Raw genomic sequence first — 25,917 nt, 5'->3', positions numbered from 1 at the left:
ACTGTGCGGAAATTTGATGGCAGCCATGACAGGAAGCAGGAACAATAGCGCAGCGCAACCATGACGTCATAAAAACGAAGACAAAGGCGAAATTCGGACAAACTTACAAGTTTACTTTCAACAGATAATTTTCACAGCCGATCGCAGTTGATCTTAGTTTACATGGGTTATTATTGTAACTTTAAGTAAAAATAATAAAATCGGTTCGTATAACCTCATAGCGGTTAAACAGAATCCAATGTTTGTCCGAATCTTTAAGCTATTTTTAGAATCAGTGTGCTGCGCTATTGAATCTCGTCTAGTTTGACTTACATGAGAAAGAATTCAATTTCCCAGGAGGAAAATGCTCTATTGTTGTGCCTGCTATCATGGCTGCCATCACTTGATGGTGCAAAGCCTCTGTTGGAGTTCGCTTGGATGATCACGAAACAATGGTATAAAGTCAGGACTGAACTTGATTATTTTATTCCTCAAGTCAAGCAGCGGAAGCCTGAACAGGTACAACGGAACAGTTTTTAAAGTCGGGAGACTACAGTTCTCCCCTTCCAGTTTTAAGGTGAACTTTTTTCTTATTCCTAGACAAAACAAAATTGTAGTTATCGTAAAAAGTGGGGTTGGGATAGTCCTTGCTGAATAATAGAAACTTAATAATTCCAAAAATTCTAATTAATTCAAATAACTAATTCAATGAGGTTCACTACCCCATGAAGGAATTGTTATGATCAACTTTAATACAAAAGCTGTCTAGTCAACCAATTCTTATGCAGTAAATTAAAGAAGAAAATGCTTTGTAAGCTGCGTGTATCAGTATTACATAAGAAGCAAACATACTGTTATTTCTTAACATGTGCATGTTTCCTTTAGCTAGCTTTGACGCACCTGGTATAGTACTATTAAGCACTCAGTAAGAGAAAAGGAAAAATCCCAAACGAAGTCAACTGAGATGGCTGAAGTCGAACCAGATCATTGGGCTTCTAATGCAAATGATACTATAGACGAGGGCAATGGAGAAGAAACCAAAACCACGGAAGATGCAGGTAACAACATTGATTGACAGTCGAAAACATTAGCCTAGTTCTTAACTTAAATTACAAATTAGTTCCAAATAAGGTCGTTGAATCCTATCTCGACTCAGATTTTTTTCTAAGCTCTTATTTGATGGTTGCTACGAATAATTAGTTAATTTCATAGATTTTCCACCATGTATTACTTTTCATCTTCTAAAGTATATTTTATGATATTTAAAGACATTTAAGCAACAACCAGAAACAAAAGAGTTTTTAAGAAGTCTTTAAAGTAAAGTTTGAACTTCTTCAAGAGTCTATACCGTTTTCTGTAACACGAACTTGAACGAACTTCTTGAAGTTATGAATGTGGGAAAATACTAACTTAGAATAAACTAATAATCAATATTTTACCAGAAAAAGCAGGTAGGGCGAACATTCGATTGAAGAGATTGAAGAACGTATTTTTTTACCGGTTATAACGTCACCCCCCTCACCAAATAAAAGGGCCTATTTTTCTACTAGAACTTGATTTTTAATGAAACGAAAAACCTACGCATGCGCAGTAACCATGTATTGAAATGTAAATTTTCATTTTCGAATAGAAGAAGGGAAAGATTATTATAGCAGGTGGTATAGTGCCTCTGCGCCGAACACGCTGATTTGAAGTGAATTTTGTAGAGAAAACAAAATTAATCTGGACTTAGATTCAAGTCAGTATGTCATCTATGTCATTAGAATCAATGTCCGGGGCTGAAACACTGTGCTTTCCGATGCTGCCGAAGATTCCAGGTAACACTGATAGCGCGATCATTATCATGATGTCAAGATTTGCTTCTAGAAAACGAACCATTTTTCTCCTTATTTGAGTTTTGCTTGTTTTTCTAATCTTAACGAGTTAACTATTTCAAATAGTAAAATAACACTGATAATGATTTTCCACTTTTAAAGCTAAAATACAGTATAGAAAAAATGCAAGGGACTGTTACGTAACGCATCGGTGACTGAGTGAACCACATTTCGAGTTTAACGTGATTTGGTGTGACGGTTATCGGTATTTGTGCGTAATCTTGCGTGATCTTTAGTATTATAGCCTGGACTCGTTACGTAACTGTTTTGTTTGTACAACTCCAAATGCTGTAGATGACTCCAGCGACAGCAGTCAAGAGAAGACAAAAATGGATGGCCTTTCTAAACCCAAAGCAAGTCTCATTAGTAACGAGGTCGTACCTGAAGTTGCATCAGAGCCAGAAAATCCACATGCGGTTTCTTCTTTGACTGGAGGAGGGGATAACCAGAAAAGAGCGACACTCTCCTGGCACGGTGTCGATGTGTTTGCTCCGATTGATAGAGGGTCAATTTGCAGACGACTCTGTCGTAAAACAGATCCAAACGAACCTAGAATAAAGCAGATTTTATTTGATGGTAAGAAAATTAATGAAGCATGATTTAATTATTAAGCTTGATTTGGTCTGTTGGAGAAGAGTGAGTGAAATTCCTGAATTGCATTGTTTGCAAAGTTTGATTGATAAAACAAAAATATATAATGTTAAGCAAAAGAAAAAAAGCATCTCTAATTTTCTTTTATGAAGATTCTTTTGGTAAAGAATGCATACAGATATACTACGAACTAGTATGGAGTTATATTTTTCGAGAAAAGGAAATCTGAAACTCGCGCCAAAGTAAAGCTCGTTGGTCGACTAATTATTAGCTCGTAATTAACCGTTTTGTGCCATTTGCGCAGCATTTTTGTCATATAATTGATCTGAAAATGCGTGAAAAGTCTATACTAGTATGCATGTAAGTGAAACTGTTCGTGGTTACACGCACACAGCATGAAAACATATTTGAAGCTGAAGAGGAGAGGCCTGAATGATATGAATAAGATTCTCCATCAAGCCATCATCAGGGGCAGATCCAGGAATTTTAAAAGGAGGGGGGAGGGGTGACTGTCTTACTAGTGGTGTACAGAGAAATTTGAATGAAAGGGGAGTGACTGGTACCACCCCTGGATGAGCCCCTGCACCATCTAGCGCATATATATACAGGGGCCATTTATGCCATTTAGTTGGAGGGGGCTTGCAAAAATAGAAGGGGGCTATATAAATTTTTTTCTTGCCCCCATATTATATATACATGTATATATAATATATTATCGATCCCTAAAAAATGTGTTGGTTTTTATAATAATTTTTTCAGTCCTTAATACTTTTTTTCCTTTCATTTACAGTAAACGGGAAGGTTGAACCTGGAACACTTTTGGCAGTCATGGGAGCTAGGTCAGCAACAATGAAGCATTTTATTTTATTATACAGTACAAGACAGTGCCAATGAACTAAATATAATATGACTCAAGGAATGTAAACCAACATCTAGCATGGTTGGCTCAGTTAGTTGAGCTGGGAATTGGACTGTACATTTTGAGGGGACACTAATTATTTACTGCAACTAAAAACTAAGTTAATCCATTTGCATAGTTCCAGTTCCAAAATGCATTAGAAAGGGATATAAGTAATTTTTTCAGTAATGATTTTTTAAAAATATTTTAATAATTTAGTGGAGCAGGCAAGACGACCCTGATGAACGTACTTGCTCATCGTAACATAGGGAATGTCAAAGTGATGGGATCAGTTATGGTCAATAACACTCCCGTTGGATTGAATATTAACTCCATCTCAGCATACGTCCAACAAGAAGATTTGTTCATTGGTACACTGACCGTTAGGGAACATCTGACCTTCCACGTATGTACTGTAATAATGAATTATACTTAGGCTGTCTGTAATATGTAATATATTTTTCAGCAACCACGCAGGAAGTAATTGCTCAGTTTCCTGATACAGGGGCCCATAAGACCTAATGGAAACAGTGTCTAACCTAAAGAAAACCCTTGAAACACAAAAGAAAACTGGCAATAAATCTATGCTCATATGATGGCAAGCTAGTCCAGGGATCAAACCCATGGCCGCAGCAGTGGGAGGCAATACATTATTAGTTCATACCAACTGGATGTTCTTATTAGTACTTAATTTAGTTTTGATTTACATAAAGATGTTGCTTTTAAATCAAAATGACTTCCACAAATAAGCAGAGCCCTTCAATTCATGTGGCTTTATTTGGTGCTAACCCCAGTTTTTCAACACTTATAAAATGCACTTACAGCATGTTTACTACTGTAAAAAATCCACTCTGGGTGTGAACAAAGTTTGGGCTTGGAAAAGGAGGATATTTATGTATTGGCAGGGAATACCTTTAGCATGGAGTAACAGATTCGTTGTATCTATTGGTAGACAGTCAGGGATCATTGCATTGCTGTAACTCATCATAATATTCTTCAATCATGTTGTTCAGGCACTTCTAAGAATGGACAAACATGTTTCCAGGGCAGATCGATTGAGAAGAGTAGAGGAAGTGTTACTGGAGGTAAATTAAGTGTTCTGGTATTGATCAGCTTACTATAGATCCCTTGCAGCACTTTGGAATGTCACTCAATCTGGGGGACAAAACAATAGGTTCCAATTTTCATGAAATTGGACTTATTTTTTTATAAGAGTTGATAGTTTTATAGGGAAATACTATTACGTACTGCCAGAACTGATCTGGACTGTTTTTAGTGAATTATTACAAAGACAATAATTATAATGGTTATCATTATGGCTTATTTATAAGTGGTAGAAGTATATTTGCAGGACTTAAAACAATGGCTGCTCAGTGGCTGCTCAATGACTGGACATGATGACTGGCCATATCAGACTGATAAACGTGTGACCAGTCATTGGGTGACCAGTCATTGTGTGACTAGTCATTGTGTGAGCAGTCATTGTGTGAGCAGTCATTGTGACGAAACCACTGTGACAGGTCAAGAGGACTGGCATGAGAGGTGTTTGACCAGACAAGTGCCAATTTTGGCCACACATTTTCTTCCTTGACCAGCTGTCATTTTAAGCCCTAATTTGAGAGAAACAATATTATAAATATCGGATAGACAGATCTGACCCCTTTCTACTGTCACCTCAAATGTACCACATGAGTTACTTAAACTGGACATGACTTGCAGCCAAACGTTTGGCCTTGAAACTTGACTTGTTATTGGTTTGTTCTAGAACTGATATGCTTATATTATATTACCTTCTCAAAATGTAAAAATTACGTTGTATTTCAGCTCGGACTAGTCAAATGTGCAGATACACTGATAGGAATTCCTGGACGCATGAGAGGCATATCTGGAGGAGAGAAAAAGAGACTTGCATTTGCTTCTGAGGTTTGTATTCCTTGTAATCATAATTATCATGTATATAATGACGATTATTTGACCATCCATCTGGCTGACCAACTGAACAACAGGCAGTTGACATATAGACCAATAAAAAACTACACAGTTTGGTAGGGTAACTAGAATTATACAGAGCAATTTTCATTTAGGCCCTTCTAGATTGAATTAGAATTTAGAAGTTGATTTTTGTAGAGGGAGGAAAACCAGAAAACCTGGAGATAAAAACCTCCAAGCACATGCAGGAGAGAACCAACAAACAAAACGTGCGATGAGTCTGGGAATTGAACCCAGGTCACATTAGTGAGAGGTGAGAGCTCTGCTACAGCGCTAGCACCCATGCTTCTTAGACATGTAGCAAGCAGGCAGACGGATAGACCATCTTCCTGCCACCTGGTTGGCTCAGTTGGTTAAGCATCAGACTGTTGTGTGGGAGGTTGTGGGTTCAAGCCTCTGCAGCCAGACCAACAGTCTCTCCACACTTCATCATCCATCAGACTGTTGTGTGGGAGGTTTGTGGGTTCAAGCCTTGGCAGCCAGACCAACAGTCTCTCCACACTTCATCATCCATCAGACTGTTGTGTGGGAGGTTGTGGGTTCAAGCCTCGGCAGTCAGACCAACACTCTCTCCACACTGCATCATTACTAACTAATTATTGGAGGGCTGTAAAAGAACCACTGAGGACATAAAGAAACCCTGGCAGTGACCACCCTCAGTGCCTACACCTCATACTAACCACCACATGATTGTAAACCCCTTTGCATGTACATATATATATAGAAAAGGGTGCTATATATAACTCATAAATTTCAAGCAAATATAAAAAGAGAAATATTCCTTATAACAGACACACAGGCAGAAAGACAATCAAACCAGCAAACACAGACAAGCAGACAGACAAACAAAATCTTTAGTCCTTTTCTTTTTCTTTCAGGTGCTGACTGACCCTTCTATTCTGTTTGCTGATGAACCCACTTCTGGTCTTGATTCCTTCATGGCCCAAAACGTAGTGTCTACTTTACAACGACTGGCATCACAAGGAAGAACCATAGTCTGTACCATTCACCAACCTTCTTCTGAAGTATATGCCATGTTCTCCAGGTAAGAACTTCAAAAGATGTTAAGCAATCGTTCCCTGCAAAGAGACAAACTGAGAAAAATGAGACCAGCACCAAAGCATTCTGGCAAGCAAAGTAGTATGAAAATTTCAGCAAGTACAGACACAGAGCTACAGTAGCATGTGTGACAGAGTCAAAAGACACTATTTTGGACAGTAATTATTTAGTCATAAATCTATATTTTTAATTAGGAATGCCTCGTGTACACATAGGAATGTAATTCTTTAGTTAACTGTTTGCGTGGAAAATGCGTAAGCAAGAAATAACTTCCGTACGTAGTTACATTACAGTGAGTCATGCCTAGGTTTGGCGCTTGTTTACGTAAGTTCGTGTTTGGGACATCCTGTTTGCGCCTAGGGCGTGCAACATTGCATAGGATGTGTAAGGTCTTAAGAATGCAGGTTTTTCCATAAAAATAGGCCCAAACTAAGCTTAAATCAGTGTAGTAAAAGTTCTTGAAGACGTTGCACATATCAAGACAAGGAATTCTCTACGATGTAAAGAGATATCCTGTAATCTCGTTCCCGTTTTTTTTCGAGTATTGTAAAGTTGTGTGAATTTTTCAATAAATTCTTTTGTCAAAACCACTTGCAATCTGATTCATAGCTGAGCGCCTTGCCGCCGGTTACATTTTTGGTGTCAGAAGTGGGATTGCAAGAAAGTTGACATTAGTAGTTACTGATTATTTACCAACGGGAACGAGACTGAAATCATGGCAGAAGAAGCTGTGGCTGCACTCACAGAGCAATTGGCTGCACTCAAGGCACAGCTGGATGGCATGCAGGCTGAAGGAGGACCCCCTGCCCAACCTGTTCCTGCACCAGTGGTAAAAGTGACAGTGCCAAGGGAGAAGAAGCTGAGAAAGTATGCTGGTGGCAGAGACGACAAAGTGCTTGAAGACTGGATAGCAGATGCACAGAGGTCTGTGGCTGCCCAGAAGTTAACTGGTCAAGAGGCGGTGGATTTCCTGTACCATAGCTTAGAAGGTGCGGCTCGAGATGAAGTTCGACTAAGGCCTGTGGATGACTGGACAGACCCGGATGGCTTCTTCAGGATTCTAAGAGACGTCTTCGGGGAGAAGCTCACCAAGACCCAGCTTCTCCAGAGGTTTTTCGCCAGAAAACAAGGTGACAGGGAGCCCATCCAGGACTTTGCCCATGCCCTGATGTCAATGGCGGAGCACATAACCAGAGGACACGTAGGAGCCCTGGAAAACAAGGACCAGAACCTCAGAGACACATTCGTTGAGAACTTGCGTGACAACCTGTTGCGCAGGGATCTCAAGCGCTATATCAGAGAACATCCCGAGAAGACCTTCAACGAGGTGAGGCAAGAGGCCTATCATAGCTCGGAAGACACAGATAGAGGAGCACATCGCCGTGCAGCGGCCAAGGAGGTGTTGGTGGAGAGCAACCAAGTAAATGCCATCCAAGAGCTTACAGCAGGACAGAAGGCCCTGGTGGAGAGGCTCATGCAGCAACAAAAATTGCTGGATGAGCAGCAGAAGCTGCTAACCCAACTTACCATGAAGTTAGCAAGCCCATCACCACCACGAAGTCCCCCACGTGGTCCGAGGAGATGTTACAACTGCCACGAGCTTGGACATTTTCGGCCGAACTGCCCAAAGCCCCTGAAAGACAAGGCACCAGCAGCACCACAGAAGGAGTCAAACTCCAGCTCTCCACGGCAGTGAGCCACGCCGTGGAGAGGAACTGTAGTGGCTCTAACTCTCTTTTTCAGAACGGAAAGTTTGTCGGGACAAGTCCCACAGTGGTGGCAAGGATTGGCGGAGTACCTGTGAAAAGCTTAGTGGATACGGGCTCCATGGTTACCCTCATCACCGAGTCGTTCTACAGGGAAAAGCTACAGCCAACCCTAGGAGACCTACACCCTGAAACAAGATTACTGCAGCTGCGAGGAGCTAACGGTTTGGACATCCCTTACATTGGATATATCGTCGCTACAGTAGAGATCGGAGGAGTGGTGGTCCCTGGGTGCGGCATCTTCATCACGAAGGACACAGCAGCCACTACAGTCATGCAGAGGAGGGTACCTGGCCTACTGGGAACCAACGTTCTTGGGCAGGTGCCCCAATACCAACAGATCCTGCAAGATGAAGAGAAGAAGAGTAAACGTAAAACTGGGTTCATGAAAGTAGCCGGCTCAGACAAAGTCTGGGTCCCTGCTTTCACAGAATCTGATATCTTGGTCACAGGCCCATCATGGGGCACTGATGCTGTGATCGAACCCCTTGGTGTACCAGTAGAAGGAAACCTCACCATGGCCAGTACTCTCGTGGATACTACCAAGACGTGTTACTATGTCAGAGTTGCCAACCAGACGGCAAAGGACATATGGCTAAAGCCGAGGACGCGGATTGGAATTGTGCGAGAGGGAGAGATGGTCAAGAGAGGAGAGCAGTTGGAGTTCCTACACGAGAATAACATGGTGACAGTGTGCTGTAACCTTAGTGCTGACCCTCAGATGCCACCCCAACGGGAAGCTGTGGGCAAAGTACGTTGGCAAAGGATACAGACACCCCCTCACGGGATTACCCTGGAACATTTCCCCGGGACGGAACTTCAGAGGGAGAAAGCTCTCCAGATGTTCGAAAGAAATGAAGAGGTGTTCACTTCATGTAAGGAGGACCTTGGCTGTACAAAGACAACATATCATCGCATCTACACAGACGATGATGTGCCTGTCACAGAGCGTTACAGAAGGATTCCTCCAAACCAATACCAGGAGGTGCAACAGCATCTACAAGACTTGCTAGAAAAAGGAGTGATATGTTCAAGTGAGAGTAACTATGCCTCCCCAATAGTGCTTGTACGAAAGAAGTCTGGAGCCTTGAGGATGTGCGTCGACTACCGGAAGCTGAACCAGAAAACCAAGCGTGATCAGTACCCCCTACCAAGGATAGAGGAATCACTGGAGGCACTGCGTGGCGCAAAGTACTTTTCCACCATAGATCTGGCATCAGCCTACAATCAAGTTGAAGTCCATCCTGATGATCAGCACAAGACTGCGTTCACAACGCCCATGGGTTTGTTTCAGTACACTCGGATGCCGTTTGGACTACAGAATGCCCCAGCGACCTTCCAAAGGTTGATGCAAGGAGTCTTCCGAGAGGACATACTTCGCACCCTGATGGTCTACCTGGACGACATCATAGTCTTCTCATCCACCATTGAAGAACATCTTGAGCGGTTGGAAACGGTATTCAGTAAGCTGAAGCATCATGGATTAAAGGTTGAACCAACCAAGTGTCAACTCTTCAGAGATCGGGTGTCCTACCTGGGGCACGTGGTCTCTGCTGACGGTGTCGAGACAGACCCTGAAAAGACAAAGGCAGTTAACGAGTGGCCAGTCCCCCAGACAGTGCGCGATCTGCGATCATTCCTTGGTTTTGCGTCATACTACAGAAGATTTGTCCCCAAGTTCGCTCAAATGGCAGGCCCGCTGCACAAGTTAGTTGCTGAGCTCGGGAGCGGAGGAAGTAACAAGACCACCCGGAAGCAGATTGGCGTACTGTGGACAGAAGAGTGCCAAAAGAGCTTCAACAAGTTAAAGAATCTACTAACCTCAGCACCAGTGCTGGCCTACCCGGACTACACCAAGCCCTTCATCCTAGAGACGGATGCGTCCAACGAAGGATTGGGAGCCGTGCTGTCCCAAGAACAGGACGGAAGAGTCAAAGTGATCGCTTATGCCAGCCGAGGCCTGAGAGGTGGAGAGCGAAACATGGAGAACTACTCATCGAGGAAGCTGGAACTACTAGCCTTGAAGTGGGCTGTATGTGAGAAGTTCAGGGAGTACCTGCTGGGATCGAAGTTTGTCGTCTACACAGACAACAACCCGCTGACATACCTACAGTCAAAGAGTAAGCTGAAAGCTGTGGAGCAGAGGTGGGCTGCAGAATTAGCAAACTTCAACTTCACGATCAAGTACCGCCCTGGACGTCACAACCAGAATGCAGATGCTCTAAGTCGCATCAACCGAGATGAGGAACCAACCACAGTTGAAGTAAGAAGTACACTAGCCTACTCTACCAATACTACAGACCTACCAGAAGAGGTACGTCAACATTTGATGGTATCAGCAGCGTTCATAAGCAACACAGAGACAAGTGCGCTGGAGGAGCAAGCAACCTCATTCCCAACCACACCTCTCACAGAGATCCAACGACTACAGCAGGAGGACCCATGTATCAGTCGTCTCCTCCACTACCGAAACCTTGGACGTCGGCCAAGTAACAGGCAAAGCCAACAAGAGACAAGGGATACAAGGAAGTTGCTTAGTCACTGGAACAGGATTGAGGAAAGCCATGGAGTTCTCTACCGCCGTACAGGAGTCGGACAGGGAAGTGAGCTTCGGTTACTGCTACTCCCCACATCAATGAAATCACAAGTACTGAAGGGTGCGCACGATCAATGTGGACATCAAGGACAAGACAGGACAGAACAGCTCTTGAGGAAAAGATGTTGGTGGCCCGGTATGCAAGGAGATGTGAAGCAATGGATCTCAAATTGTGAAAGATGTGTCATTGCCAAAGGATCCTACCTTCCAGTCAAGACGCCGATGGGCAGCCTACTAGCTACTAGGCCATTGGAAGTGCTAGCGATGGATTTTACCTTGCTTGAGCCTGCAACAGATGGAAGAGAAAATGTCCTCGTGTTAACAGATGTGTTCACAAAGTTTACAATTGCTGTACCTACCCGTGATCAGAAAGCTACAACCGTAGTCAAGACCCTGATTAAAGAATGGTTCCTTGTGTATGGAATCCCCCAAAGAATACACTCTGACCAAGGCAAGTCATTTGAGGCAGAACTAGTCAAGGAGTTGTGTGCAGTGTATGGAATTAAGAAATCAAGGACAACCCCCTATCATCCTCAAGGAAATGGGCAGTGCGAAAGATTCAACCGTACACTACATGAGCTTCTAAGAACTCTACCAGCAGAAAAGAAAAGAAGGTGGCCTGAACACCTGAAAGAGTTATGTTACGCCTATAATGCTACGCCACATGCAACGACTGGATACTCACCCTTTTACCTGATGTTTGGTCGAGATGCAAAGCTACCTTTGGACATTCTACTTCCTGATGATGACAGACAAGTGACAGTAGACAACCAGCAATGGATTACCAAGCACCAGACTCGTCTACGAGAAGCTTATACCACTGTGACACAAAACTTGAAGGAAGCTGCTACCGTCAGAAAGAAGATCCATGACCAGAAGGGCAGAGCACTGGCCGAACCACTACAAGTTGGAGAGCGAGTACTCCTTCGCAACCGTAAAGTCAGAGGAAGAAACAAGATTCAAGATAAATGGGACAACCAAGTGTACAAAATCGTTGAACGAAGAGACAACAATACATATGTCGTTGAAAGAGCTGATGGACATGGAGGAGATAAAGTTGTTAGTCAAGGAGAAATGCAAGTGTGTCCAAGACCAATGCTGGAGATACGAGGACGACACAAGCAAGCTGACAGGTCTAGACAAACATGTACTGCATCGCCAGAATCATCAGATGAAGAAGATGACATTGGAGGAATGACAATCGCCTTTCAACCAATGACAGAACCAGCTGAACCTGATGATGATGATGATAGTGATGATGCGTCTGAGGAAGAACTGGCTGCACCTGTACTCCGACGTTCCACAAGGACAACGGCAGGCCAACACAGCAACCTCTATAATCTTCCAAGATCCGCACTTCAGCACTGACGAGTCCACCTGCGTATCATTGTTCCTGAATTTGCTCGAGGACGAAGCAAACAAAAAGGAGGGGCAAGTGTGACAGAGTCAAAAGACACTATTTTGGACAGTAATTATTTAGTCATAAATCTATATTTTTAATTAGGAATGCCTCGTGTACACATAGGAATGTAATTCTTTAGTTAACTGTTTGCGTGGAAAATGCGTAAGCAAGAAATAATTTCCGTACGTAATTACATTACAGTGAGTCATGCCTAGGTTTGGCGCTTGTTTACGTAAGTTCGTGTTTGGGACATCCTGTTTGCGCCTAGGGCGTGCAACATTGCATAGGATGTGTAAGGTCTTAAGAATGCAGGTTTTTCCATAAAAATAGGCCCAAACTAAGCTTAAATCAGTGTAGTAAAAGTTCTTGAAGACGTTGCACATATCAAGACAAGGAATTCTCTACGATGTAAAGAGATATCCTGTAATCTCGTTCCCGTTTTTTTCGAGTATTGTAAAGTTGTGTGAATTTTTCAATAAATTCTTTTGTCAAAACCACTTGCAATCTGATTCATAGCTGAGCGCCTTGCCGCCGGTTACACATGTTATTCCAGTCATCTGACTACAGGAAGTAATAATGACTGCAGAAAGTAATATTATTATCCCTTTTGCCAAATTTAAAACAAGTATATATTTTGTTTCTTTTTCGGTAATGTTATACGCAAAAGTTGCATAGGTGTAACTTTTATGCCTCACGTGAAATTATATTCAGAATTTCAGTGCATATTTAGTGGAAACATTGGACAAATTGGACAATCTTTGTATCCCAGTTGTTCATCAACTCTCTCATTCTTTGTGAATTTTCTAGTGTGTTGCTAATGGCTGAAGGGCGTGTTGCTTATCTTGGACCTTTGGGTAGAGCGATTTCATATTTTGCCGAGTAAGTAACTTGTCTTGTTATTATCATATACTCTCAAATTAAAATGTGTCGTCATAAACAAAGTGGTTAAATCAACTACTGCGAAGAAACTGAAGGCAAACATCAACTTTTTTCAAACAGCATTTAGAACATCATCTAAATAGTAGTTATACTATGGCTTTCAGTGGTATTTTACCATGTAATATCCCACAAGTCACTTGTATTTTCTAGTATACAAACAAAAGTGTGTTTGTTTACTAAGAAAATACAACCAGCTAATTGAGTAGGATATTTCATGCTGTGCCATGGGAAAGCATTGTATATTAACCTTTTTTATCTCCCACAACATTGAACTGTAATACACCTAGGCTGCAATGCCTGATGAGAAGTAACAGTGGAAATACCTCTGAATATACGACAGTTTTTGTTCCTGCATTCTGATAGGCTATATTTTCAAAGGTGTGCATCACAGGGACAAACTTCCAGATGACATGGACTAAATTGTGCTCCTTTTTCTTATCATTATCATCATCTACAGTATCATTGTTTTTGTAGTCTTGGTTACATGTGTCCATCAAACTTCAACCCTGCTGACTTCTTTGTTCAGTTACTTGCGATTGTCCCAGGTGAAGAAGAAAAGTGTCGGGAGAGAACTCAGGTAGGTAGGGTAATACAAATGACACAGGGCTGTCCAGACACAAGACACAGCAGCATCTTTCAAATATCCAGACGGACATTTCTTGCGCTTCAGCCATGTTGAGCAGAACAACAGATATTTACCCCACAGAGCCTCACATTCAAGTGCTCCAGAATGAGGTTACGAGGGAGGTACCTCCTGATTTCCATAGGCTCTCTTGCTCTAGGGTTTACCATTTGTAGATTTTATTTCGATAATCATGGGGAATACAGCTATTGTAATTTTAGATCATAATACTTATCAATCTTTTTGCAGCAAATATGTGATTTCCATGCTGATCAAGAAAAACTTGAGAAAGAAAATGCAAGCAGCAGAAGCGTAAGTTAGCGTGACTCACAGTTATTCGTTATGACACCACTGCATGCAGTTTACATACTAGTGACCAATGCACTGTTGTGTTGTGCACTTTTACACTTAGTTAGTAAATGTGTTTTTGCTTTGTGTTAGGACATTTTAGCTCTTCTCGTAGAACAGCAGACTAATCACCTCAATCAATAGAAACAGACAAATGTCAAATGAAAAAATCAAAATGTATTGCAATTCTTCAATTGCACGTTCCATCATCGCAGCCTTTTGTTGGTGCCATTATATTTAACAAAATATTTCTAATTAGCATCCATTATTGTTAACGACATCAAAATGTCTTTTGATTCTCTTGGGAATGCTTGCAACTCATAAATACATGGAATAGTGAGAGTGGTTTTCAGTGAAAAACATACAGTACTGGCTTACAGCATGTACATGGTACATATGCCCTGACATTGAATTGGCAAATGCAGTTGAATCTACACTTCCCCAGTTCCAACTTTTTACTCACATCTCACTTCAATAGATTCCAGATTACTTAAAAAAGATAAATTACCGTTCTTATTTTCAGAATTCATTTTCTGAAGAAGAAGTTGTATCCCATCAACCGTAAGTCAACCTAATATTTTCCAATGCTTGATGCAGCATAAGGGTGACAAATTAGTTTGTACATTCAATAGGCGACTTGCACTAACATGTCACGTGACCCTACCTCACTTAAAACAAGCAGTCATGTGTCAAAACGAACTTTAGGAATGAAAAGAGCAGGTCAACATTAGTAAGAGGGCGACGTTTCGGCTCATAAATGGCATTAAATATAAAAAAGAATATCTTCTGAGGATTTGTGGAGGTGCTCTTTTCATTTCTGTTCATTTTAAAGCAGCTGCTCATTAGGAAATAAGGTCACTTGACCTTTAGTGCAAGTCGTCTATTACCTGGCAACTTTGACTTAAAGGTGTGACACAAATTCCACAAAATGCCTCTGTCCACAGACCTTGCCTCCATTGGCTGCAGTCTTTTTTCGACATCAATTACATTTGGGCAAAATTTGTTGGATCTCTCCAATCCTGATTCACGGGTTCAGTTGCCTCCAGGTACTTCGCTTTTCCTCCCTCCACAAAACCCAACTTAAAAAGGCTGTTCCCTTAATTTTATGAACTAAGAGGTTGTTCATGTTTCACCAAGGGATTATATATATATATTTTAATCTATAGGTACAAGGCATCCTGGTGCACACAGTTCAGGGCTGTGTTATGGAGAAGCTGGATAGCCACACAAAGGGACAAGATCATGTCTAGAATTAGGCTGATACAGAGTATTGTAAGTCAAATGTTTGACTGACGTTTTGATGTTGTGCAGTCAATCAAGTTAATGATGAAATGAATTGGTGTTATCTAGTTTAGTAGATGTAATCGCAATAGACCTCCTCGGCTTGGGTGTAATGTTGTCCCATTTCAGACCACCTGTTATTCCCTTGGGAATTATATTAGCCTGCTTACAACCAAACGTAAATGCAGAGTTAAACTCAGGCTGCATCATGATAATGTGTTTCAAGATCCTGATAATGTATTTGTTTTGTGATACCACAGATAACAGGACTTATTGCCGGCTTGATTTACCTTCAAACACCAATTGACACGAGCGGCGTACAGAACCTCTCAGGTGCCATTTTCTTTCTCGTCACCTCAGTGTCATTTTCAGGTCTTCAAGGAGTCATATTCGTAAGTTTTTCCACAGAAATATCTTTGTTATTGTCAGTATATTACTCTAGATTGTTGTATGACAATAAGCAACAGCAGTAGCAACAACAAAACAACAGTGACGACAGCAGTAGCAACAACAAAACAACAGCAACTGCACAATGGTAACAACAGCAGCAACAGCACAATAACAAAAACAAAATTGATTGTATGGTTTTGTAAGCCACGTTTTTCCTGCCTTTGTTAAGGTTTTTCCTGCAGAACTACCGGTATTTCTACGAGACCACAAGAATGGCATGTATAGGACAGATGTGTACTTCTTATCAAAGACTCTTGCTGAGGTATGGCTTCTTCTGGTCAAATTAATATTCAACTGGCAAACTTTAAATGTTGTGCGTATCCTTGCGTTGCCATATTCATGTAGTCCTTGTGCATTTATTTTAATGACAAAGAAAAAATAAGACATATCAATTTTTGCCTTCGTAAAGTACACTTCCTATAACTGTCAAAAGCACACAGTACAGACCAGCCATGACGTGCCGTGCCATGCCGCGATTGTGACTTGTCCAAACATTATTAGACTTTAAAGGCTTTGCCCCAAAAGGCTCTATTGAATGAGCAGTGATCTTGCACACTGTGATTGGTTCGAGGGATGTCATTTATTCCGTGCTGTGACAGTGCCATCATTCAATGCTGTTTCTCAGTCCTGAAAAATCTACTCTAGTCTTCCACCATTATTGCTTTCTCATCTCTTCATTTTTTGTACATTTTGAGTGTGCTTTACAAATGATTGGAATAACTACCAAGTGAGTTGAGATTTGTGTGCAGATATTATAAATGTAGTAGTAGTGAGTGTGCTGTAAACGAGGTCGTCTTAGTAACAATTCCCTTATCACGATGTAAGAAAAAACTTCACCGCGTGGAAGGGAGGGGTTACCACACTCCTTCCCTCTATTTCACTCACATACACAAAGGTTCTGTTTTGATGTTATTTTGTTGTCTTTCAGCTTCCTATTTTCATCTTGTCACCACTTCTACTGACGTCTGTATCTTATTGGATGATTGGTATGGTTTTAATGGTCTACTAAATGGCTCCCCATCAACCAACCAAAATATTCCAAGCTTTTCTAGTCAGAATTACGTTGTTGTATTTAGATGTAAAGGCGCATTAGTATGTCTCAACTTGAAAGAAAAACCTGACGAGACCAGATTATTTTAGTTTTATCTCATCCTAAGAGAACGAAAAAATGAGAGTTCCCACTGTTTAGCTCTTTCTCAATGAATTTGATTAGAATTTAGAAGTTATCTTTGCAAAGAGAGGACATAAAAAACCCTTGAAGCACAGGACAGAACCAATAGGTGATTGGCAGAAATGTCTTGACAATTCTTCGTTCGCATGTTATGTCATCGCGGCCACGTTGGTACCATTTAACAAAAGATTTCTCATTAGCATCCATTGGTAACAGTACCACAATGGCCTCCATGTTTTCTTTTAACTCTCTTGGGAATACTTGCAACCCATCAATGATAAAAATGAAAATGAAATATTCTTTTGTTCCTTCTGGTGGATAATTATTGTTCGCCTAATAAAGAACCGCCAGAAAAAGCGTTTGGATTTTATCCCCAAATAGTGACGTTTCTGATGAATAACTATTGCAAACATTTTTTTACCTTTTTTAAGGTCTTCGGCCAGAACTTCTTCCTTTCATCTACGCTTTTGCCATTCTGGCTGCATTAACTAACGTAGCTATTTCATATGGTAAGTAAAATTTCTGCACCTCTCAGGCCTTTCAAGGGATGTTACACAATATTGCTGCAACTTAACAAGACTATAAATTATGGAAATTTTTTACGCATAGCAGAATTTTTTATAGTTGGAAGTGTGTTCACAACTAAAGTTGTTGCACCTAACACTGAAGAAAGAAATTTTAATTCTACTGCAATGTTGCATGCAACATATGCAGATTTGGACACAATTTCATGGTTGCAGGCCAGCAATAGTTGAGTGTTCACATACTTGTATGTCTGTGCCTTCATGCATGTCAACGTTGTTTTATACATTTTGTATGCATATTATTGCAGGATATGTCATATCTAGTTTGTCACCCTCCGTTGAAGGAGCGTCGGCCCTGGGCCCTCCATTGATGTTGCCTTTGATGTTATTTGGTGGATTTTTCCTTAAAGACTCGTAAGTTTAAAGCTGCTATTTAGATCCAACTGGTTAATCACTGGAACCTCTTTTCCTTGGTACATGCCACTTTTTGGCCATTTATCGGCACACAATTGATGCATCTGGTGATGTGAAGAATTAAAGTTTTTATTTAATTCTTAGCCACCTCGGCACTTCACCCAACTGGTTAGATACACCTCACTCATTTTCGTCAGACATTGGTTAGTTATGCACTTAAGCCCTGCTAGCTCACATAACTGTCTGAAGAAAACATTAAAAAAAGAGAATACAGATGAATTTTGCATCATATTGCATTGCCAGCATGAAAACTGCATGATATTTTGTCAGCATGAGGTGCAGTATTTGAATTCATCTACAAACATTCCTGACCTGTATGTTGTTTTTCTTCAACTTTCCAGTACTGTTCCTGTTTATTTCATTTGGATAAAGTACATATCCTGGTTCAGATATGGGTTTGAGCTGCTCATCGTAAACCAGTGGGATAGTTATGGAAAAATAGGTACGTTTTGCAATACCTTCTAACCTATACAATAAACAAGAGGTCAGCCACTGACTTATGATCCCTAGATATTGCCATCAAGCGTAGACAGTTAACAGACCACTTTAATTTGGTTACAGCAATTTTCACTTATCATTTATTTATTTATTCATTAGATAATTGTTCAAGCAGGAATCAAACATCGTCATTGTGCATACCCAATGGTGATGCAGCCATTGATTTTCTTGGTCTTAAGAAGGTATGACATCAACTTAATATATGATATTTAAACTTATTATTATACCATATTTACTGTGCAGGCTGCATGTGGAAATTTGACCTAGAAATGTCTTGGATTGATGCTATTTGACTTTGTTTGTCTACAGGATACCTTTATGATTGACATCTATGCCCTCCTGGCTCTCTTTGTTGGCTTCCGCATTATGGCTTTCCTTTTGCTTCTTCGAAGATCAAGTAAAACACAGTGAACACATGCACAGTGCATGATAACCGCCGACATATAGTTATGTACATTAGAATCTTTATATGTTGCTCTTTTTACATACCCATGATTAGGAGTTTTAATGATTTATACATCTAACCAATACCCTGGTCTTCAGAGGTTCTATTTCCCTTGATTGTGATTGTAACGAGCGAGCCCCAGTGCAAGGGAACAAAAGGAAGGGTTATTTCTCCTCTTCCCTTCAAAACAGCAATGCCAGAGAGAATAAAGTATATTTAACAAAATAATAATAATAATAAAATACATTACAGATTACGATTCATTAATGTGTTGACTTTATTAGCACATTCTCAACAGAAAAGACAAAAGTAATTTATAATTTCATTCTACTGCATATATTTTATCCACATTTTTCGAATATTTTTTTAATCAAACATTTATAACATAGCCACGATGTAGCGCACACTCTGATTGGTTAAATAGAGTTCACGAGCTTGCATCCAAAAATGGATGGTGCATGCTGGTGTGATTGAGTAGCACATGCCATGTTATGAAGATTATGTTAAAACAAAAATGAATTTTTTTAAACAACAAATAATATTTTTTTGCAGTCTTTAGAACAATGATCAAAGCTTAGTTGTGCATATATCCAGTTCTGGATGAGCTGGGGAGGTTGCTTTTAAGTTTCTTTTAGGAAGCTAGAGTTATATATACCCCCTGCATGCATTCAGAACTGAATATACGAACAACACCAAGCATTGACCATTCCTTTGAATAATGAAACTTTATCACACCTTTAATCGGCTTTTAGAGCTGGCTGAGTTATATGATGATAACAGCTTAAAGAGTTTAAATTCAAAGGATATTTGAAAAAAGAAAATCTTGTTAAAAAGAAGATCTTATACCATGAGACCAATTTGTTTGTGAAATTGATTTTTTTATGATACAGATCTATAAATAATTTCTACAGTGTGACTACACCAATCAAGGATACACAAACAAATTTTCATACAAATTAGCCAATCACGATCTAATATTTAAACAATAGTCAGAATGACTACACAAATTTTCAGATTTTTTTGCAATCATAATATTTTACTTTATATTTGTGTCGCCATTATCCTGTTGTTCAGCGTCACAATGCGATTCAGCAAATTTGATTTTTTTTTTTTTTTTTGAAAACTTGTTTGGGTGGCCTTGGCTGATGTAGTAGTACTGTAATAGCATAATTATTCAAAGATTAAATGTACGATGATTGTGTATATCTTTAAATAAAAACTGAGCAACAGTTGTAATATGTCAGGCTCTTAAAGATACCTGGGTGGAAAAGGTAGACCTAATTTTAAGGGTACACCTTCTGTATCAGGACCCATTTAAGGGGACTGGGTGAGCGGAAAGATTGTTCTATCAAAAGGGAGAAATATTGAAAAGTTTTTCTGCTAATTTGTACTAAAAACAATTGCAAGATTAGCACCCCAATATTTCCCAACCCTGACTCCCGAACCCTGACTCCCCAACCCTGACTCCCCGACCCTGACTCCCCAACCCTGACTCCCCAACTACACAAAAGGAGCACCTGGCTAAGCAGGCTACCACAAGATGCAATTCAATTTGTTTCAAATAGAGAACGTCCTGCAGACCGTCATGGAATTATTGATGATTACCAGTAGATGTGACCATCATGCATCATTTTCCAGATTCCTAATTATAACCATTGTGCGTAATATGACCAATTACCATGTACATGTATCCAAGACTGCAGTAGCTATGGCAAAATGATGCTTTCTGATCACCACCATTTCTCAAAGTGAATATTGTTGATATCAACACCAAGTTCTAGAAGGGTAGCTACCATGGATTCTATCATTGGTTGTGGTCCACAAATGAACACTTTGACTCTACTAGTGTTCAGCTGAGTTAGGGCCATCTTTAATGTGTCTTTTGTTATTCGGTAACCTTGAAAGAAATTAACAATGGAGGTTATATTGACAACTCTTCCAGCTGATCTGAAATTAGTTACGTAGAAATGACGTCACTGTAAAACTGAGGTATCATGACCCGGGGGGTACTCCCATATATGGACTATATGGGGATGATCCGCTGAACAGGGTATGGTTTTTCGAGCTTCTTGTCATAAACAGGGTATGCAATTTCACTCAAGTTCGAAGTTCTTCCTGAGTTTCCTGTCATATTCAGGGTTTGTACTTTCGTATTGACCGAAACTGGTTATTATGGTCGTAGAAAAACCGATACACGAGATGACATGATAATTGAAACAAAAACTCAGTGCAATAAATTATATCTTTTGTCATGAACAGGGTTTACAAATTTGAGTTTTTTTGTCATAAACAGGGTACCCCTTTCAGAATCCCAGCGTAACACCTCTACCAAAATTCTGGCGGAGTACCCCCCCCCCCTAGGTATCATGAAGCCTGTGAAAATTGAGCAGCGAAAAATAAAAACCTGTCCACCATTGCATTAAAAATATAAAACTCATCTCATTAATGTTTTTTTTTTCATTTAGTGGCCTGGAAATCTATAATTTCAAAGGGAAAAGTGACATCTCAGTTTTGGAAATTTTCTCAATTCTGATTGGTTAACAAAAAACATTTGAAAAATAACATTACAATTTCTTTCAGTTTTCACCATCAGCAAGCAAAAAAGACAACACATAAGTAATCAAGAGTCCCGAATGTTCTGCCATTCTGGAATAGCTAATAGGATGGGATATGGGATATTAATAATTAAGACCAAATTGTTTTTGTATTTATATTTATATTTTGTTCCTTTATATATTATTTCATACCTTGAGTAAATTTGTTATTATACAAAATCTGATTTTGATCTGTGATTTCATCTGATGTTATAAAAAACTTGCAGTCCATGAGAGGATGTTGATTACAAGTGTCAATGATGGCATCCTGCATTATAAAACAACCACTTGACGTCAAGTTTATGCAATCCTTTATAGGGCGACGTGCAAAAGTGTGACTGTCACATTTCAGTGCAAAGCTGAAGTTTCATCATTTAAATAAAGTGTGTAAAAGCTTGTTTCGCAGCAAAAAGCAAGGTGTGCATAGATTAGAAGTATGCCAATCAATTACATGTGGTCATACTTTCTAGTGTCGCACACCAAGAATTGACATATTTTATAATAGTCGGATTCAGTAAATTATCTGCTGGGAGAATAGTCTCCTCTACTGCGGAGAAGACCACTAACTTGGGGGAGAAATAATTATAATTCAAAATTTAATAAAAGTTAGAAAATGAGCATGGTTAAGTTTTCATCTTTGGAATGACATTGGAAGTTGGACTCAGTTATTAATAATATTATTCTCATTTTCTTCTGATTATGGTGCCCTTTTCCTTGTAAAAGAGCAGTTTCTATTGGTTGGCATGGCGATTATTATATACATGAACCAGCATTAAAACTGTAACTCTTTTATGCAACAAAGCAAGTCACACTTGCCAGTTAACAGATAACATTTAAATATAACATAGTTTTGCCTTACCTTAAAGAGCAGCTCGTCATTAGTGCTAGCACTGTAAAGAAGTGATGTCCTTCCAAATGAAACTGTTGGAGACTCTGTGATAGTATCAGCAACATACTGCATCATGGACCACAAAGGGTTAATCCCAACTCCTCCTGCGATGAGCAAAATATCTTCCCTAGACTGATCACCATAAGGTTTGGAAAGGTCTAAGTAAAAGTCTCCACCAACACGAATCTGGACTTTGTCCCCAGTTTTACACTTGTCAACAAAACAAAAAATAAAAACGTAAAAATCCAGCAGTTTTTGCAGTGGAAATAAAATCTTGTCTCACTCTATACGTTTGCTTTATAGACAACTACAAGGATTATGAGGCAATTTTCTATTAATTCAAGAGATATTCACAAGCTAATTATTGCATGGCTTAGCTTGTGGGACACAGCAACCGAATGTTAACTAAGGGAGGTCAGAACCATGAATTGTTCCTGACATCCAGACATGATATACATGTAGATACTATTATGTGATCTTACACATCTAGTCTGTACAAAAACATTTCGTAAAATACCTGTGTATGGACCCAGTGAGCAGGAGGATGTGTACTGTACTTGACAGCTAGAGTAAGTTGTTTATTCTGTTGCAGACACTTTGGACTTGAACAAATAGAAAAACCTCCAACTGTGGACAGCCCTGGTATAAAGAAATCTACCCTAAACAACAGAAAAAAACATTTTAACTTACATGAAGATTTTAAAATATAAGACATCCTAGAATGCAAAAGACAGAACAACAAGTTTGAGTTTTAAAACTGTCAAATAAAATAAAATGTATTAAATAGCTAGGAGAATTCAACCACTTTTAAGGGCTAAGAAAAATTCAAGATTTTGAGTTGCAAGTAGATTTAGTACTGCAGTTGAGTAGTCAGAATAACAGGCGACTAAAATCAAAGTTATTTTCTAGAAATGTGTATTTTCAGAAATTATCCATACCTCTCCCCCTCACCCCCTGCAACAGAGGAATTTAGAATTTCTGATGGGTGGGGGTGGGGGTGTTGGAAGGGAGGGTCATAAAAGATAAATTGGAATTTCCTGGGGCAGGGGGAGTCTTAAAAAAATTCCTCCGTATGAATAATTTCTTAAGGTACATGCAAGATCATTCTTAGCGAGAGGAGAAGCAATAGTTCCCAACGACATAATGTTTACAATTCACATGTTTGGAGATGTTAGTTATTTTCAGTATTTTCAAGACATGCCTTGGTCAGAAAGTAAATGATTCACTCAAAATTTTATATTTTTTGTTTCTGGAAATGCTATGTCACATATTTTGGGGGCATTCCTCTGATCAGAGGGGAAGGGGGGGAGGGCTGCAAGTACACTAACCCACTTAATAAACCTTTACTTACCATTGACCTGGCTTGAAATAAAAAGACTTGTCAATTATTTTTAAATTCAATTGTTTTACACTTTTTGACAGTGGATTTATCTTTGTTACTTCAGCAGAGAAAACATTCTGTGTATTGAGTTAAAAGGCCATTTAGGTATAAAGTTATAATGCAAGAAATAAAATAAAACATATTTAAACAGGGTGCCACAGTGGTTACACATGACGCATGATATAGGAATTTCTGGTTTCAGGTAACATATTTTGTGATGCAAATGTAAATTGTAAATGTGCCTCAAAATGCCATGTGAAATTTGGAAATATCGATTTGTACAACCTAGTGCAGAACCCCTCTGTGCCACCCTATTCATAATGATATCATAAATCCCTCCATCTCGTTTCTGTCTGTTGTCCATTCGATATCCCATCCACCCACCAACCCACCCACCCACCAACCCATCCATCCATCCACCCACCAACCCATCCATCCATCCATCCATCCATCCTTTCTTTTTTTAAATGTGCCTCAAAATGCCATGTGAAATTTGGAAATATCGATTTGTACAACCTAGTGCAGAACCCCTCTGTGCCACCCTATTCATAATGATGTCATAAATCCCTCCATCTTGTTTCTGTCTGTTGTCCATTCGATATCCCACCCACCCACCAACCCATCCATCCATCCACCCACCAACCCATCCATCCATCCATCCATCCATCCATCCATCCATCCATCCATCCATCCATCCTTTCTTTTATATTAATATTACCATGCAGTCATTCAGTGTACTAATAACTAGCTTTGGGGGCTACTATTTTTTACCTGAAGGGCCATGGACCTCCTTGGTTAATGTTTTTTCGTAATTATAATTAAAATATTTCCAGTGGAATATGTAATTTAAATTCTTCAAACATATTGGGGTACTCCAAACAAAAATCTGTGATTTTTTAGCTGTCTTAGGGTGTCACAAAATTTAAATGACAAGGAGAGTACCTCTTAGGGTGTTTGTCAAGTAATAAGATACCTGAGGTTATATTAATAACAGCAATATGGAAAGCTGTAATTTTGAATATTTCTTTTTGGAACATCATCCGACTTCTTTCACTTAATCACAATAGATAATTGGTACCTCATATAGGTAAAAATCATTAGTTGCGACACCCACCTGGGGAAGGGAAGTGCTGGAGGGGGGGAGGGGGGGTAGGCAGGCAAGGGGGTGTGGGTTTGGAAAAAATCATAAGAAAAATTCAAATGTTCCAGGGCTGGGAAGCAGTTGTCAATCAAATTACACTAAATGATCTCATGAAATTGTCATACAATCATAAGTAAATGTAGAGTAAGCTTTTATAAGCTATCAAATTCCAACCCAGGGGCACATGTTTGCTCTCAAATCCCCGTCCCCCTTGCTCGGCTACCCCCCACCCCTCCACACAGGACTTCATTGATAGTTGCATAACATATGTATATAATGGAAGTCTGGGGTATTTAGCAGCCACTTCTTTTTTTAACATTATTAACAGAATCAAAACAAAGTACATTATATTAATAAAAAACCTTTCATGTACAAACTAAAGGTGATGGAAAGTTTTAAGTGAAGACATTTTACCTGATCTCTGGATGATGATTCTGTTCTTTCCAGGTGAGTAGACATGATTCTATGACTGAAAATATGTCACATGTATATAAAGGACTACCCTGTGCTGCAGAGGTTCTATTTCACGTTGTAAAAAAAACAGCCGAAGCGAGAATAAATAGCCTTTGGACCGCAGGGTAAATATGAGACGCGTAATATACTTTCTTTTGGACAAGTCCAGGAATCAAATATGAATAAAACTTTTATTCATGAATTCCTATTATGTGGTCAATATTTAACTTTCGTTCCTGTTCTCCAATCATTTGTCGTTTTGCTTATTTAAATGTTATGCAATCTATCGTCGTCCTGGTGTCAATGATCTTTTGTCCAGTTAGCCCTGTGCACTCACCTGAACCTTGTTCCTCTTGAAAGTAAAACATCCAACTTCTTTTTACAACGCAGCAATCGCATCATCAAGCAAAATCTCTTTAAAACATAACAAAAACCTCAAAACGAAAACCAAAAGCTGAAGAAACTACAGCAGAAAGTTGGAGAAAAAATCCTGGAACAAGAACTTTACCAGGCGTTCCTTGTTGTATGAGAGTAGAGCCTGGGGATGACAAGG

The 25,917-nt window shown here is 39.7% G+C and overlaps 2 protein-coding genes across 2 annotated transcripts; one reads left to right on the top strand and one right to left on the bottom strand.

Moving 5' to 3' along the window:
* The first annotated feature begins 511 nt into the window (after positions 1-511).
* On the top strand, positions 512-20,138 carry LOC116302876 (protein white). Its single transcript, XM_089036317.1, has 21 exons — positions 512-556; positions 865-1,037; positions 2,148-2,429; positions 3,235-3,283; positions 3,562-3,748; positions 4,356-4,427; positions 5,167-5,265; positions 6,210-6,376; positions 12,962-13,033; positions 13,568-13,670; positions 13,965-14,027; positions 14,587-14,624; positions 15,230-15,335; positions 15,605-15,736; positions 15,964-16,056; positions 16,723-16,780; positions 17,397-17,474; positions 17,798-17,903; positions 18,305-18,405; positions 18,561-18,643; positions 18,771-20,138. The coding sequence occupies exons 2-21, from the start codon at positions 944-946 to the stop codon at positions 18,870-18,872; spliced, it is 2,085 nt and encodes a 694-aa protein (XP_088892443.1). The 5' UTR covers positions 512-556; positions 865-943; the 3' UTR covers positions 18,873-20,138.
* On the bottom strand, positions 19,164-25,844 carry LOC116302877 (oxidoreductase NAD-binding domain-containing protein 1). The gene is made up of 7 exons (XM_031712272.2): positions 25,702-25,844; positions 25,326-25,380; positions 23,741-23,847; positions 22,907-23,048; positions 22,360-22,599; positions 21,654-21,768; positions 19,164-20,803 (listed from the first exon to the last, which is right to left on the bottom strand). Exons 1-7 carry the CDS (start codon positions 25,764-25,766, stop codon positions 20,637-20,639), a joined length of 891 nt encoding a protein of 296 aa, XP_031568132.1. The 5' UTR covers positions 25,767-25,844; the 3' UTR covers positions 19,164-20,636.
* Positions 25,845-25,917: the final 73 nt, after the last annotated feature.

This window comes from Actinia tenebrosa, unplaced genomic scaffold (genome assembly GCF_029948245.1).
Source record: "Actinia tenebrosa isolate PJP-AT-01 unplaced genomic scaffold, QUT_ActTen_1.0 PGA_scaffold4__44_contigs__length_22323623, whole genome shotgun sequence".
Lineage (NCBI taxonomy): Eukaryota > Metazoa > Cnidaria > Anthozoa > Actiniaria > Actiniidae > Actinia > Actinia tenebrosa.
This window is presented reverse-complemented; position numbering and strand designations above follow the sequence as displayed.

Bases quoted from the DNA above. Each gene is read 5' to 3' on its own strand.
- LOC116302876 (XM_089036317.1), top strand. From the start codon at position 944: ATGGCTGAAGTCGAACCAGATCATTGGGCTTCTAATGCAAATGATACT. The intron at 13,034-13,567 runs GTAAGTAACTTG...TTGTTTTTGTAG, and splicing joins GCGATTTCATATTTTGCCGA to TCTTGGTTACATGTGTCCAT. The intron at 14,028-14,586 runs GTAAGTTAGCGT...TCTTATTTTCAG, and splicing joins AAAATGCAAGCAGCAGAAGC to AATTCATTTTCTGAAGAAGA.
- LOC116302877 (XM_031712272.2), bottom strand. From the start codon at position 25,766: ATGATGCGATTGCTGCGTTGTAAAAAGAAGTTGGATGTTTTACTTTCA. The intron at 25,381-25,701 runs GTGAGTGCACAG...ACATATTTTCAG, and splicing joins TCAAGAGGAACAAGGTTCAG to TCATAGAATCATGTCTACTC. The intron at 20,804-21,653 runs GTATGAAATAAT...ATTTCTTTCAAG, and splicing joins TAATAACAAATTTACTCAAG to GTTACCGAATAACAAAAGAC.